Source organism: Leptonotus elevatus, chromosome 11, assembly GCF_054856555.1.
Source record: "Leptonotus elevatus isolate MCC_2025b chromosome 11, RoL_Lele_1.0, whole genome shotgun sequence".
In the NCBI taxonomy this organism is placed as follows: domain Eukaryota; kingdom Metazoa; phylum Chordata; class Actinopteri; order Syngnathiformes; family Syngnathidae; genus Leptonotus; species Leptonotus elevatus.
In genome coordinates this window covers 5,449,851-5,465,667 of record NC_141249.1, presented here as the reverse complement: position 1 = coordinate 5,465,667, position 15,817 = coordinate 5,449,851, and the positions used below count along the sequence as shown (strand labels likewise).

The 15,817-nt window shown below is 38.0% G+C and overlaps 1 protein-coding gene across 1 annotated transcript in view; it reads right to left on the bottom strand.

Moving 5' to 3' along the window:
• Positions 1-15,817, bottom strand: part of cachd1 (cache domain containing 1) — a 70,671-nt gene that overhangs the window by 36,032 nt on the left and 18,822 nt on the right. The window contains exon 2 of the mRNA XM_086090109.1: positions 6,435-6,497. Coding sequence (XP_085946235.1) covers positions 6,435-6,497 — 63 coding nt within the window. The remainder of the gene's footprint in view (positions 1-6,434; positions 6,498-15,817) is intronic.

Sequence of the window (15,817 nt, the reverse complement as noted above, 5' to 3'; positions counted from 1 at the left end):
AAAGGAGCAAATCCTGCAGTTGAGCTCACTCTGGAGCGTGTGAGATTGAATTAAAAATAACCTTTCCTTCCACAGAAAGTAACTAAAGCCCTTTGTTAACATCCCATAATTACCAGTGCCAGCAAAAGTGCTGTGATTCAAAAGAGGAACAGGAAACTGCTGAGTGACCCACTGACCGCTTACCCACCTAATCAAGTCACCATTAAATTCTGTCAGGTGTTTAAAAGGAACCTCATACACAACCCACAATTACTTCTACAGCACCACAAACACAGCTCCACACATAGCTCCTGATATGTGCACTTACACACAGACAATAAAGTTAACACAAAAATGTGTTATGTACTAACACACATAATGTCTGTGGCAGCGTAGCAATTAGCGGCAATGAACTTTTTATTAAAAAAATATATATATATAAGGAATATGGGCCAATGTTCATCTGGGGAGTGTTTCCATGGGTTGGGGGGAGGGACAGAATAGTACAGAGCCTAAATTCCACTTTTACTGACTTAAGAGAAACCAGAAGCTTTGAGCATGTGAGCTAAAGCTTGGGTTACAGTTTGCCTCAATGCAGACAAGGAAGCCAGTCCAACTTGCGCTCTACACTTTAACCACACTCTTGCAAACACAGAGCTCCTCTCTCTCTCTTCTCACCCTGACTGACCTGACCAGTGTGTGGAGATTGCAAAATCCAGGGTTGGTTGCAGAGACGCACTGGAGCAGGGTGCACTGTGAAGTCTTGTGCTGAGGATTTTGACGACTGCCAGGCAACATTCAACCGCAGCCAATGGCAGTAGTCCTAATGGCGACATGGACTCTTATTTTGGAGAACATGGTTGAGGTTAATATAGGGATGAGCAGGGTTGTGACGAAAACCACAGGACCGCAATACCACGGCATGGCACAGCGCCATCTGATTGCCTCACAGAATCAACTTGGGATTGTTAGACACTAACGGCTAACAACAAGCACAACACAGAATGAAGGGTGCATACCCCCCCCCCCCAAAAAAAAACATTTTAAAAAAGACACTTGAGACATTGAGAGTCAAGAATGAGGCAATGTATGAGCAGTGACTTTTTGTTTTTCCTTTCATGAAACAATCAGTCTAGATTGATGATATCCCTTAGGAGATACATTTTCTTCTATTTAAATTTCTAAAGCGGTTTTAAGATTGCAGAAAAACAATCATGCTATATGGCAGATAATTTTGTCGCCGGAAAATTTTCTGCATGTTTTTCATCACAATTTTTTTTTACCCCAGACGAAATTGAAACAAAAACTAAAATAGAAGCCATTCATTGAGACGATGAAGATAACTAAATTGACTGACAATTTTGTCAATGACTAAAAAACAAAAACAACACAGTGATGAAAATTCACAAAATCTAATCAGAAGAAGGAATGAAACGCGGGTGGGAGTAAATAACCACTCTTCACTGCACCTTATTTAATGTTTCAAATATGTTGCAGCTGTAAAATTAATCTCAGGCAATTATGCATTTTTTTTGTAATTTAGGTGAAAACTAATAACTTTTAAGATGGCATATCATTGTCAGTTCAACATGTTTTATTGAAATAAATATTAAATAAAGACACAGGTGCGTTTAATGTGGCTTGCATGTTAAACTACAGTTACAAATAGGTGTGTTATAGTTTTCTGTCTAAAAGCTGAAATGTATGCTGAAGGAAAACATTTGCCTAAATTGTCAATTAAGTCAACTAAAATTACTCTTTATTTTGTCGCGTCGGCTGAAATTGCTCTTTATTTTTGTCCACTAAAATTGGATTAAAACTAAAATACAATCAGATAACTAAATTATGACTAAACCTTTAATTAGTTTTAGTCAAAAGACTGTAACTAAAACTAAATTTCTTGTCAAAATCAACACTGCTCTCTCTGGCTAAGGAGAAAGTTGAAGTCATTTTAGATTAATATTTAAAAAAACAAAAACAAAAATTTTGGGACTCCAGGTCTGTCCAAGCAATAGTCAAATGTAAAACTCAATCCCATCATGTCTTGAATTGAAATATGCATTATTGGCGAATTTTAGATGGTGATGACAATGTTTGCACAAACAGTGAACACAACTTTTCACGTAAGCGTGTCGTAACATCCAATTTGGCCAAAATGCTAAAAAAAATATGAGAAATGTTCCAGCTAATCGACTATTTATTATAGACCATGAAAATAGTCTGTATCATTATCAGCTTTGTCGGATGTTGTTGATCAGTGTCGAAAATGTTGTTGATAGTTCAGGGACAGATAAGGTCACTTAAAAACCTTAAATCGGACATAAAACACATCATCCTCCACATTTCTATCAGTGTCAACAAAATTGTACCACATGAACCGTTTAAATTGAGCAATCAAATTATTATTAATAATTTGGTGGGCTGTATGGAATTGACTGTTGATGAATCCTTTTTTGAAGTACAGGTAATTGTAGAAGTAAGTGTCTACTTGGATGAAACCAGCAGAGACGCTGACGATTCAGTTTCTACCAGTCTCAGCTACCACAGGACATTGAGCAAAAGTTAAGCATGACGAGATTTCTCAAAAATGACAACCTGTCAAAATGCTCAATCTAGTTTGTTTGTTTCGTTTGCTACTCTAGGAACCTTTTTCCGATTGGCTGACAAGTTTCAGTCAAATCTATCCACTAATGAAAACGTGCGTGCTGTAATTATGAGAAATTTCCATGTTGGTGTGTCAAAATTAAAGTGATGATTCAAACAGCATCACGTGCCCAAAAATCTCCACTGAAATAGCGCAAATGAAACATTATTATTACTAATAAATTATTCATATTGTACAGAACGAATATATTTATTGATTAAATTGTTTGGCAATTTACAAAGCTAAAAATAATCTATTACCAGGAAATATACAGACATTGCAGGCAATGTTTACTGGAAGGGTTTATAGTGTGATGAATTGCATGTTTTGTATACAGCAACTGTTGAGAACTATTGCATAATATGTAATATTTATATATATATATATTTACAATATTAATTATATCTACATTGTTTTGGAAGTATTGTATACTTGTAGGATTTTATATAAGGTGTAGGACTAGATAAGTGAAGTCTTAAGTATACTTCCCTTAGTGACGATTGTGTTTTTCATATTTTGAACTTCTGTTTGTTTCTGTTTCATTCATGATTATTTATTTTTGGTGTTTTAACTGCTCAGTCCATGATTTTTTTTAGAAAATCAAACATTGCTATTTACATCCCAATAAAATATATAGTTAAAAAATTAAATAGATAATTCCGTTCCTTTCACATGTCTATCAGTCCTACAAGTATAAACTGATGCACTGGCTTGCACCCAGGTTTATTAGATGCAGGTGTACCATGTGAAGAAGCCAACAATTGTCAAATGTATCTGAAGGAAACAGATTTGCCAAGTACTTTCAGTATAAAAACATAACTTGCAGGCAACAGTTCCATGTTCAAAATATCAATTTTGGCAGTATATATCAAGAAAGAAAATATGACTCCAAAAAGCGAAGACACCCAAAACCCGAGCAGGGAGACAAATGTCTGCATATATCAACCGAAATATACATTTCCAGGAGGAAAAAAACCCTAAAAGATGTTAGATGCTCTTCTATGTTACCTTTTTCCCGCACATCCACTTCTAATTGAACCTCACTTTGGCTAAAGCACACAGTCCCTCTGCCCAGGAGAAGGTGCAAGCCAACTATGTGAGAGAAGCCGTCTGAGTTAGCAGCTTCCGACTTCAAAAAGGTTTATGGACAGAATATATGGCCATGTAGTGAGATGGCCAAGGCAATAAAGTTATTCAATCTGCCCTGCTGATGAGAAATAAGCCAATGCTGCTGGGACTAATTATTATTTACACACAGTAAACCAACATTTTCTCAAGAGGATTTCAAACTGGATGTTTGCAGCAACATGAAAGTCTTTGCACCTGTGTGAGCTCAGGGCACATGTGAACACTTTAAGTGACACTAAAAACAGGCAAGTATTGCTGCAACACACTTCATAAACGTGACGGACATGCTGCTGAATGCATAAACAAGCATACAGTAATAATAATGTACTTCCATACCATGACAGAGAAACCTTTACAAACTGTATCAAAATGATGCACCCGCATGGCGACCCAAAAATTTTGGAAATACATCATGCAATGGTATAACAGAGTATATGCAAGACTGCGGGCCATATTTAAAAGAAAATTAAAGTGGGAATATAATTAACATAAACTCTTCAAACTTGTTCTAAAAACCCGAAACAGCAGGTGGGATGAAATGGTCAACTGAAAAACGGTGATATTTTTATTTACTGTATTTATTTATTTTTCCATACGGTAATCTACGCAGTCAGAATGTATTGCTCATCTTAGGTTTCTGTGAAGTCATGCCATCCTACACAGTTTGACCAGTTTTACAATCAATAGCTGACTTTTAGTTCACTGTTGATGCATTATCGAACGGAAATAATAATCTGATCATAATAACGTCTGTCAATCAGTATGTGTACATAGAGGATAGTACACAAGACAGAATTTTAATTATATGGCCAATAATGTACTTCTGGCCAGTAGGCCATGGAAAAGCATGTAAATTATTTTTAATTAAAACTGACATTTTACTTTAATTTGTGGCAAGAAACCGGAGTTTATTTCATTTTGTGAAAAATGTACTGTAGTGTCATTTTGATTTCCTCACATGACAATTTGGAGGATGACCAAAAATGAATAGGAAAAATATGCGCCAAAGTTCAAACTTTTTTTTTTAAAGGTCAACCCGTCAGACGTGACCGCAAACCTCGGTTGGTAATTCTAATTTGCATTCAAATTTTCTGAGTTGAGACTGCAGCACATTCACATTCACCTAACACAACTGCAGGGTTGCTACTCGCCACATTAAATAAGAATAGTATACAATGAAAAATACAGGAGTGATGTTTTGCAATAATATATTGTGGCACACGTGCAGTTATGTTATGTTATTTTTTTGAAGGTTGCTCGTTAGCTAGTGTTATTTTTCAGAAGGGTGTGCATTTATTATACTTGAGGATAGATCATGTAAACTTGTGAATTTTGCAAGTGACCGTGCTACCGGTCTCATTTTTAGTCAAATATTTCCAAACGTTAACATGTTAATGCCAAAATATGAGTGGCGACTAATCGATATTAAGCTAAAGCAACCATTTGAGTGGTAAAGTTGATGCATTGACTAGTCGGCTAGTTGGTTGAACCCCTAGTTGGAGCTGTTACAGCTTTTATTTTGGTAGGTTTCTACTTCCTGGTTTTGTACATTGACATTGGCTTGTTTTGTTTGTTTGTTTATATTGTTTATCTTTCCTTTCGGACAATACCCGAAAAGAAAAAGGGCCAAGGGGATGAAGCCGAAGCTTATTAATTCCTGTTCCCATAATGCAAAAGGACGCTGAAATTCGATCGTTATGCATTCCATGAAAGCTTGCATTCCATGAAGGCTTGATAGAACTTAAAAGTTATGTAGAAGAAATATAAGAATAAACCGTGCTATTACAAAACAAAATTTACTTTCAAATGGACAGGAAATTATAACAGAATATTTTACATTTTGGAAGTAACTTGTTGAAACATCCATACATGAGAAAATATTACCTTACATGTTCAAAGAAGTAGGAAGGAAAATGCAATCAGGAGATTTTTTATTTAAATCTGTAACAGAAATGTGTTTCTAAGAGATTCTAATGGTCTAGATTGAATTGACTTTGGGATTTGTAAATATCTGAGAGCTCAGGGATATTGTACGTATTTTACACACACACACACACACACACACACACACACACACACACACACACACACACACACACACACACACACACACACATTCTTGCCACTCACTCACAAAAACAAATACACGCACACACACTGCTGTCACAAGCACAAATGCAAACATCAAGCTGTCTGTTCCTTCGGGTGTCTGTTTACCAGTCTGTTTTTGACTGTTTGTCGCTTTTCCGAGGCCGTACACGCACGAGTGAAAATGCACTGACACACACAATCATATTCGCATACAATACAAATTCCTGCAGTTTTACAGTCATAGTTTCCTTTCCTATTAATTTGCTGAATGAACACCATTGTCACTTTAAAGTCATCTGACTGACTGATGACAGCACTACTTCGCTTGTATTGTGAGCAGAGTGCGACAAAACAGAAGAGTCCAAACACAGGCACATCTTCAAAGCCAATGAGACAGCAGAAGCAGCAACAGCAGCAGCAGAATTTTAACACCCTTCAAAATCACCTTGTCTCTCCTTGAACCAACTGAATAACGTGACCATGAATGTGTGTGTATGTTGCTTTTGAAATAAACTCTGCCCTGGACAAGACCAATACACCATCTGTGCAGCAAACACATGAGGAAAGGAGAAGGGCCTCTGGCGTCGCTCACCTGCTGGACTTCCGTTTCTCCATTTGATGTCTTCTCGGTGTACACGAACGAGTTGAAAATCCTCTGCAGAGAAACAGATAGGTAACAAGACAGTGAGGTTAAATCAATATTTACATCTGATTTCCCAAAACTCCATTGCATGCTGACTCGTAGCATTATGACCTTGCCTGGGCAAAAAAGAAACATCTTAATGTCAGATTTTGATGATTTGAGGTTCTTGTGATACAAAAAGAATAGCAGCTTTGGGGAAAGTGATGAAGTGAATTTCACAAATTTTACAGTAGTGCAGTCTTCCCTCATATTTCTGACTGACATCACGCTAGCATTTGCAGTATAACCAGGAGCAGTGATATGCTTTTCATTCGAGTTACACTTTAAACCTTAAGTTGATGAGAAGCAAACGACGTCATTCATTGTTAGAACATCATGGGATGAAATATGTACCAACAGAAACTGAATTGGAATCATCTATATTTGAATCGCTGTACTTGACTAAATCAACTGAAAATTTTAATTTCAACTACATAAATTGATTGTACTGTATTAATTCTAATCATCACAGATAACTTGGATTACAACTACTGCGGCCACGGGACACGAGCCAGTTTTTAGAGGAAACCAAAGCGTAAAAAAAAAGAAGACATTATTGGTTATTAAATTGTTGACTATTTTAATCTACATAATCGTGACTAGTTGACTCATCTTGGCAGTCCTAACAAGCACGCACACAACGCACGCACACTTCCAACAGACAGCACTGACGTTTGTGCAGGAGCAGCAGTTGAGCAAGTTCTTCCCTGTAAGCGGCCCCAGTGCCCAACACCTAAAATTGCCTGGTTCCACCACTGCAGCCTTTTCCTGCCACCTTTTAGACATAACACAGAACAGCAATGACGTTGCACGGTGCACGCCGAATAAACCAGATTCCTTTCGGATTGTTATCGTTGGCCATGAAATTTCTCACCTCTGAGTTTAAAGCAACGCTAAGTCACAGATGTCAAGTGGTGCAATTTCAGATGAGTTTCTAAACAAGCTGAATTTGAAGCATTGCTTCCACCAGCTCTTGAGGAAAAGTGAGTCAACCTTGAGAAACCAAATGTTTAATGAATTGCCAAAGAGTGTGTTGTTCCTTTGCAGCCTTCATGGAATAAAAAACAAGGGCATGTTTTTTTTTGTTTTTTTTTATGGTCAAATAAACAGGAACAAGCAAACAAAAACAAGATTAGAACTGAACCAGGAGAGAAACTCCTGCTGCCTTTTCCCTCCAGTGCCTCCGGTGTTTGTTGTTGGAGCTGCATTGTGGTTTTCACAGCTATGGAGTAGCCAGGGAGGAATGCTGGCCTCTGAAACCTGAGAAGACTGAAGTTGCCTAGGTCACTGTGGGCCCGTGGCCTCCCCTGACCCACAATCAAACGCTGACTTGTCCGCAGCCGTTCAAAGATGCAGTACAAAACATTCTAGAGATGGTAAAAATCATATCAAGTAATTGGCAGAGTAGCAGTCAATTTACATGATACATTTCCTACAATCAATGACACCAGCATAGTTCTTTTATGAAGTCCTGACTAAAAGGGGGTGTAATTCAAGATGTACTCTTGAGATAATAACTCTAAATAGCCATCTTTGTTGAAGCTTTTCTCTATTGTCTCAATACACCAGTTACTAAATCCCCCGCCTAGGGTTAATCTAACCACAAATTATTCATTCAAAGGAATTCTAAATTTAAATAGAAACTCAAACTGCACAATAGAAATACAATCTATTTTACTAACTTTCACTCATTGTGGTGGACCAGATATGGGGATTATGTTTTTTTCCAAAGCGGTCAAACAGGCAATTGAACCAGGGAAAACAGTCCTTTTAATTGATTCTTGCTTCTCAGTTGCCGGGCTCTCACGGGGAAAACATGAGCTCCCACAAAATATTTGTTTTCTCCTTTACAGTTATTTCATCCTTCTTAATGTGTATTTGGAATACAGTCCAAAGATGGTTGGCCTACCAGTCAACGAGTAAGATGCCTGTCTAATCAGATGCTTGTATGAACCTTGAGGAGAATGGAAACAATGGAATGAAGGAGACAACTGAAACAGGGACGACAAGGACGTAATATATGCGGTGTGCCACAGGAATCCTGTCCTGAGAGTCTGCTGGTCAGCAATCCATGCTTTTTTTGTGAACACACAAAATGGGTGTATGATGTATCTCTTTGGTGGGTAAGTCGCCATAGTGCTATGTACACTCATGATGTGGCCCCACTCAAACTCACAGTAACTCTCACATTAAGTTTTCCATCACACATTTAGGCAAAATCTACTGGAGGCCAAAATATTGGTTTTAATTCAACTGGCAGATAAAAGCTTCAAACCCAAAAGACTGGATTAACTGCATCCTTTCATACTGCTGGTGCGGAGCTCAGTCTTTTTTCTTTAGTGCGTGTCTTTTTCTTTCTACCTTCTACCTTCCATACGTCCCCTGCTGCCAGCCAACTCTCCATTCACTGCACTATAAATGGCTGAAGCCAGAAATGCAGTATCAGAGTTTTGCGCCTCTGATGTGTGTGCAATACTCCCCTTTTCTACAACCTTGTGCTAATACTTTCTCCCTGCCCTTACTTTCCCCAACTAATGTACCCCCACAAAAGCTACAAAAGTTTAAAAAATAAAATAAAACAATTGTAATTAATGAAAAAGTATACCTCCTGCTCTTCGCAAACCAAACAGGAAAAAGGGTTCAGCAGTACCGAAATACCGTGTTCCCTTGTTTTCCGCTGAGGTTAGGTTCCAAAAAATACCGGCAATAAATGAAATCCGCAAAGTAGTTAGCTTTATGCTTTATATTCATTATAAATGTTTTAAGGCTCTAAAACCGTTTATACGCTTTTCTCATCGAGGCATTTACATTTTCTCTCTAACATTCTCAATGTTCAAACCTTCATACATTTTATTAAATAGATACATTACTGTAATGTTTTTTTTTTTGCAAAATTGCACACACAAAAATCCCACAAACAGCAAGGCCGCAAAAAGTGAACCACGTTATAGCGAGGGAACACTGTACACGACAGATAAAAAAGGCATTGAGATTTTTTTTTGTTCAGAAAAAGTCCTGCAGCAGCAACCCAGAAAACACATTTTTCATCAATTTTGTTGGCAATAAATACTTTTGATGCTGCAGTCACATCTAATGCAGATTATAGGAAGAAAGATGAGTGGTTGAAGAAAAGAAGGAAGAAGCATGTCCAAAGCGGATCTCTAAATGTCACTATAATGACCACAAAGAAACCAAACCTTTGATAATGAATTATGTCTCCCTTTCAGCCCAGTGGATCAGGTTGACTAATTAATTGACTGGCCGACAAGAGTTTGCCAGCTGCATTTCTGTATGCTGGGGGTCAATTCAATTTGCGTCAATCTAAGTACTAGACAACCTCAGACAATAGCACCAAGGTCCCAGCCCACACACCGAGGACAGGTTTATGGTAGTATGGTAGTCAAAGGACTGGGGATAAAGTGATCCTGATTGGCCTAATATTTCCTACTACATACAATTTGTAACGTAACATGAACAGAAGTTCACTTTCATTATTGATTTTAGGTTTATTCCCCTAATGCTGGTATCGTAGTTATTTCATATAATGTAATGGATAAAACTTAATATTTATTTATAAAGTGGTGAGTTGCCTTTGGTTCTTTGGCGAACCACTGTAAGCTATCACATTTTTTAAATAGGTTTTGCGATGTAGAAGCGAAGGATGCACGATAATATCGGTGGTCGGTAATTATCGGCAATTATCGACCAGTTTGATGTCAGATACAGATATACCAGATAATAAAGAAATTAGCCGATAATAATAGACATGCCACATTGGTCAATCTGTGTGGTTGTTGCTCAAGTTGTGACCAACTCCTCAACCCCTCCTCTCTCTTATGGTAGTGTCATATATTTGTGACGTCATAATGCGCGCAACCTCGTGTTCACAGAAGATGCATCATGGCGACTGCGGGCTTTCTCTACTGTCCTGTTATGGAAAATAACTACTTAACATGTATTGACATAAGTTTATACTGTATTGTGGACACCTGTATTTTCTTTAACAATGGGCTTTTCACTTCTTGTACATGAAGCAATATCGAAGTGAGTAGGGCTGGGTGATTTTGCCTAAAAAGAAAATCTCAAGATTTTTTAACAAACATTTCAATTAATGATTTTTTAAATAATTTTTTTACATAAACCAAGAACTTAAAAAGTTTTGCTTTTATTTGATCAGTTAACAAAAGTAACCATATTTCTTCACTTGGAATCAATGTGCAAAACTTCTACCTTGAATCAAATACTTCTGGAAATGTAAATCTATGTGTTGATAAAGTAGAAAAGTAAAAACAATTTGTCAACTTTGTTTTAAAAGCTGAACAGTGCGACCTGTGTCCCTCAATATGACACAAATGAACATCACATTTTGGCTTTAATGTAGTAACCGAGGTCTGAGCTTGTCATCCCCTCCAATTGTCTGCTGATTTTACAAGTACAAGTACTGTTATGTAAATTTAGGTAGCTGTTTTGCCATGACTGGCAAATTTCCTTTAGGCTTTATTTGATTGGCCAGTCCGCCGAGTAAGAAAGTCTTGGCCTGCCGTAAATCGGCTATTTTACCGTGATTACTCCGCTTCACTAAGTTCACCCCTTCTATAGATCTCCTTTCACTTTTCAATTTGTTTTGTCACTGAAAATAGGCTGATATCAGCATTACCAGCCCACTATACTACATTTCTTAAGGATTTTATGTCGCAGACGTCACGGGCAAGGCGAGTGAAAGTAAGCTTGTCTTTCATACCGGTAAGTGCTTGGCAAGGCGAGTCCGTCTTGACGAGATAGAGTACGTTGCGACCACGCAGCGACATAAACGTGCACTTTTGTACTATTCACATAAGCTTGTAAATGTCGATAAGCAATCGGGATAAAATATCAAATTTACAGCAGGCTAAAGACTTCCTTGCTCCGGCGATTGACCAATATTGGCGGCGAGAGAAAAAATATCACTAGCATTTGAGTTGCCAGTCACGGCAAAATAACCACTGCCTAAACAAATGGCGTATATAGTATATTGCAACTTGAGCAATATACTTGCGGCTAGGTAGCAGTAGCACATACCTGGGTTCTCCCGTTTTCAGCAAGTGGTGAAATCGAGTCTTCCTCACTGTATACATGGGTGCCATATAATTAGGAAGGTGCAACGTGTCCACTTTGGTGATCGCTCTTATTGTGCCCCTTTCTTGTCATACGTGTTTCCTTGCGTAAATGATTCCTCCACAGTAACATGGTAAACTGTTTTGTGTGTTTTTTTGCAGGAGTTTGTTTGCTGTTGTTGAGTTCCTCCCGTATGGAGTGTGTGAGGACACAACTGGCAGTTTTTAATAATAATTATTATTCATATAGATAATAATTTTTTTTCAATCGTCCAATACAAAACACTCAAATTAATTCAAGAAATCGCCCACCCCTAGAAGTGACCTTGACTGACTGATAAGCCTGCTTGGAACAGACTGCTTGCTTTCCTGTCTAGCTGACCCTCCCTTTGTCCTCCCAAAACCCAACCCGGCTGCATAAAAATCTTCCCTTTATAATTTACTGCGCAACACTCCCCAAAATGTTACCCTTGCAGATTTTTGTTGCATTTCTAAAATGTAACTGTTTTGTTTTGGCAAACTCAAAATGAGTTACTGGTTGGCTTTGAAGCAGCGATATCAATAAAATTCAGCTTTATGGTGGCTTTACACAATGTTTCAATGTATTTGTACATGTTAGACTTATAGTAGGATTCGAAAGTATATTTGTATTCAAGTTAATTTTGCAAACAATTATCCGCATACTCATCGGTTATAGACATCGGCAATTTCTAAATGATTGGTTTATCGTATCGGTTGAAAATAGCATTATCGTGCAACCCTAGTAGAAGTATCGCTATCAGCTTACAATGTGGCTTCCTTTAGTATCTTAAAATTTGGATCAGTGGAATATAATGTACCAGTATGTAAAATTAGGATGCTCTCTGTGCTGGTACATTATGAGATAACAGTGATAAACGGCACGGCGAGGATTAAAATAAAATGTTACTCAAACTAGCAGTTAACATAATAAGGAACTGGTAGACACATAATGTAGTACAGGTAAAACCCATTTCCTCACGATTGATGGCATTTATCCAATCAATTTGGGGAGTGTTTTAAAACATTTACAATTCAGAGCCCGAGGATTAGATCAGTGCCGTCGGGCAGGAACAGTATGTTTGTTGAGCAATTAACATGGCATTACCAAGGACAGCAAGCCATTTCAACACTTTAGATTGGTCAACAGTTTAACAATAACAGTAACAAACAAACAAACAATGAATAAATACGTGGTATTGTCCCATATGACTTTCCATTCATTCCATGTAATTTCAGGGAAATACACTACATTTCCATAACGTTATATATCGGGAAATAAAATCACTCTTTTTGGACATAATATATTGCCCATATCTCACAGTAGTACATGTATCAATCAGACTACACAATGGCTTTTCAATGTAATGCAATTCGGCCAATTTCTATACATTTTCCCATCAGCCTTCCTGTTAACATTTGGCAGAACAAAATGCCAATAAATCCAATAAAACATCATTACTGCACATAAATGGTGGCTTAAAGCAGATCAAAACCAGCGATCTTTTCACCTCATAGTGAAAAGTACGACAGTATGCAATAGACTCATGGTGTCGTTTTTAGAAAATTCCACCAACACTTTCATTTCAGCTCTTTCACAGAAGGTTTGGTCCAATTAAAAGGTAGGGGGTTGGTGGAAGCCTGTCAGCGATCAGGTGCTATGGTTCTGCAATAACAAGTACCCCTTTTGTCTAAACAGTGTTAAGGCCAGGCAAATGTCACCACGATGCGGCACCAGCCTGAGAGGCTCCCAGTCTCGTCCGGGGATGTTTGCTCACCCTCTCCACCAGACAGAATATAATGCTTTCCACATGTTGGGGGATGGGTGTGGGGGGCCAAGAGGCCCAGAGCTGGAGAAAAGAAAGTATGGAAAAGTGGGGCTAGGTCTACAGTGAGAACAAGAAAGACAAAAAACTTTACATTTGTACAGCAGAACCCCGATATTCGCGGGGGATAGGGACCAAGCCGGTTGGCAAATAGTGAAAATCCACATATAATTCACGCCCATTAAAATGCAAAACTCAACAATATATTTTTTTAACCTGATAAACATTCAAATATGCTTTAAATGACAAAAATAAATAAATAAGAAAAACCTCCCAAAGATTACAAAATATTTTCAAAATACTGTATTGATTTTTTTTAACCCACAAATATATGAATCTCCGTGCGCCAAATCCCAAGTATGTGAAGGATGAACGTATATTTTCAAGACACAATAACAATACCACTAGCACTCAAAATCGGACTTGTTGACTTACAACAGCAAGGTATTCGTTGGAAAAAGAGCGACAAACAAGTACTGTAGTCACATTAGCGCCATGCCCGCAGTGCATCCTGGGACTAACAACTTGCTGCTAAAGTAGAGCCGACGTGAAAACGTTCCAAAGGAAGATCAAGGTCGCATACCTGAGCCCGGCATCCATTATGATGAAAAATCTCACAGGGAAAGAGGATGAAAACAAACTTCTCAGTGGTCACACTGGTTCAACACATGCATGTGAAAGATAAGAAAATTCTGTGTTTTCAGGAGGGTTTGAATATTTCACCACATATGAAAGACTTAAATGATGGCAGAGCGAGAGAGACAGAGAGAGACAGAGATGTATCCATACTACACTTTGAGAATCACTGCATTTGACGGAATTATTAGTTGCATCTGAACAAAATGACAAACCTCGGGCCAGATTGCCTGTATCTAACAACACCAAATCAATAACATTTAAACTTCAATGGATGCCAAAAGACCCCCCACTCTGTCACATAAGTGAAAACTCAAACGCCTACACTGTCTGCAGAATTTATGTGTAGCAAAAATGGGTGTCTGTATATCTGAACACAATGAAGCGTAGTAATCTTAAAGACGTTAACTTGTTCTCGAATTTGTGTTGGCTGCTCAGTGTACATAGGAAGGCAACATGGGGAGCTGTGGTGAGTTAAGAAAATAAGGACCCAAACTGTACACACAAATGCATAGCCATATAGACTTTGATTGACATATTACACACACACACACACACACACACACACACACACACACACACACACACACACACACACACACACACACACACACACACACACACACACACACACCAGTATTAAACAACTTAACTTTGAAAGCAACAACGATAGAGTCTGATTGTATTTTAAGTTGACACCTCACCTAAGTACAAACACAAATGCATGCATGCACGCCCTTGCCAGTTTAAAGTGAGAACACTTGGGACTATGTTGTGTCCCAAACTTGCAGCAGGAAGCCACAGAGCCAAATCAAACACTTAAAATACATGCACACTACTCACTCCGTGCTAAATACAATTTTGTAAATCAAACAGCAGGAAGAAATGGTGAGTGTTAAGAACAAGGAAGGAATAGGTTAAAAATAGAAATGAACTCTGAGGAGCTGTTTTAGCTGAACTATTTTCCACTGATATATATATTTTTAAAGTTCAGTACAGTTAAGAAGTCCAACGCTTCCAAAGTAATACAATTTGGCTTCAGCACACCCGCAAGTGAGGACAAGCGGTTCGAAAAATGAGTCAAGAATGAATGTTTCTTAGAAGACAATAATTGACATAAAAACTGCAGCTCTTTTTAAAATAACATTTTGATTTCATAACCACTTGTCACGTGATGGAGAAATAAAGCAGATTTCCTGAGTGCAACCATTGCTGCTGCTTTTGCTGCTACAGTTGTCACAATGACAAGTTCTAAACGTGAAAAGAAATCCACATGGAGCGTTTCACGATTCCCAGCATTTTCAATGCACAAGATATCATTCCTTGTATAGTTAAGCTGATTTACACTGTAAGGGGGCCCATCGAGATGAGTGAATAAGCCTATTTAAAGTTTTACGCTAACTATAATAGTATGCTGCACTAATAACATATAATGATTATACATAATCAAACCACGTTATTTACAGTATACCACATAATACACAACAAAAACACTGCAATTAACTATGTATGAACACATTAACACTGACAAGAACCCAGTCACTGGATTTCATCAACATGTAAAGCCTGGCTGCCAGTCAGCAGGTTGGCCTGCAGAGGGGTTGTTGGCTGAATATGCATACGCTGTTTTATATCTTATGCTGTCTAAACAGTGAAAAGCTCTTCTATTCCCATTCTACAGGCAATCATTGAAGTGAGCAAAAGCTGAAGTCTGAGTGAT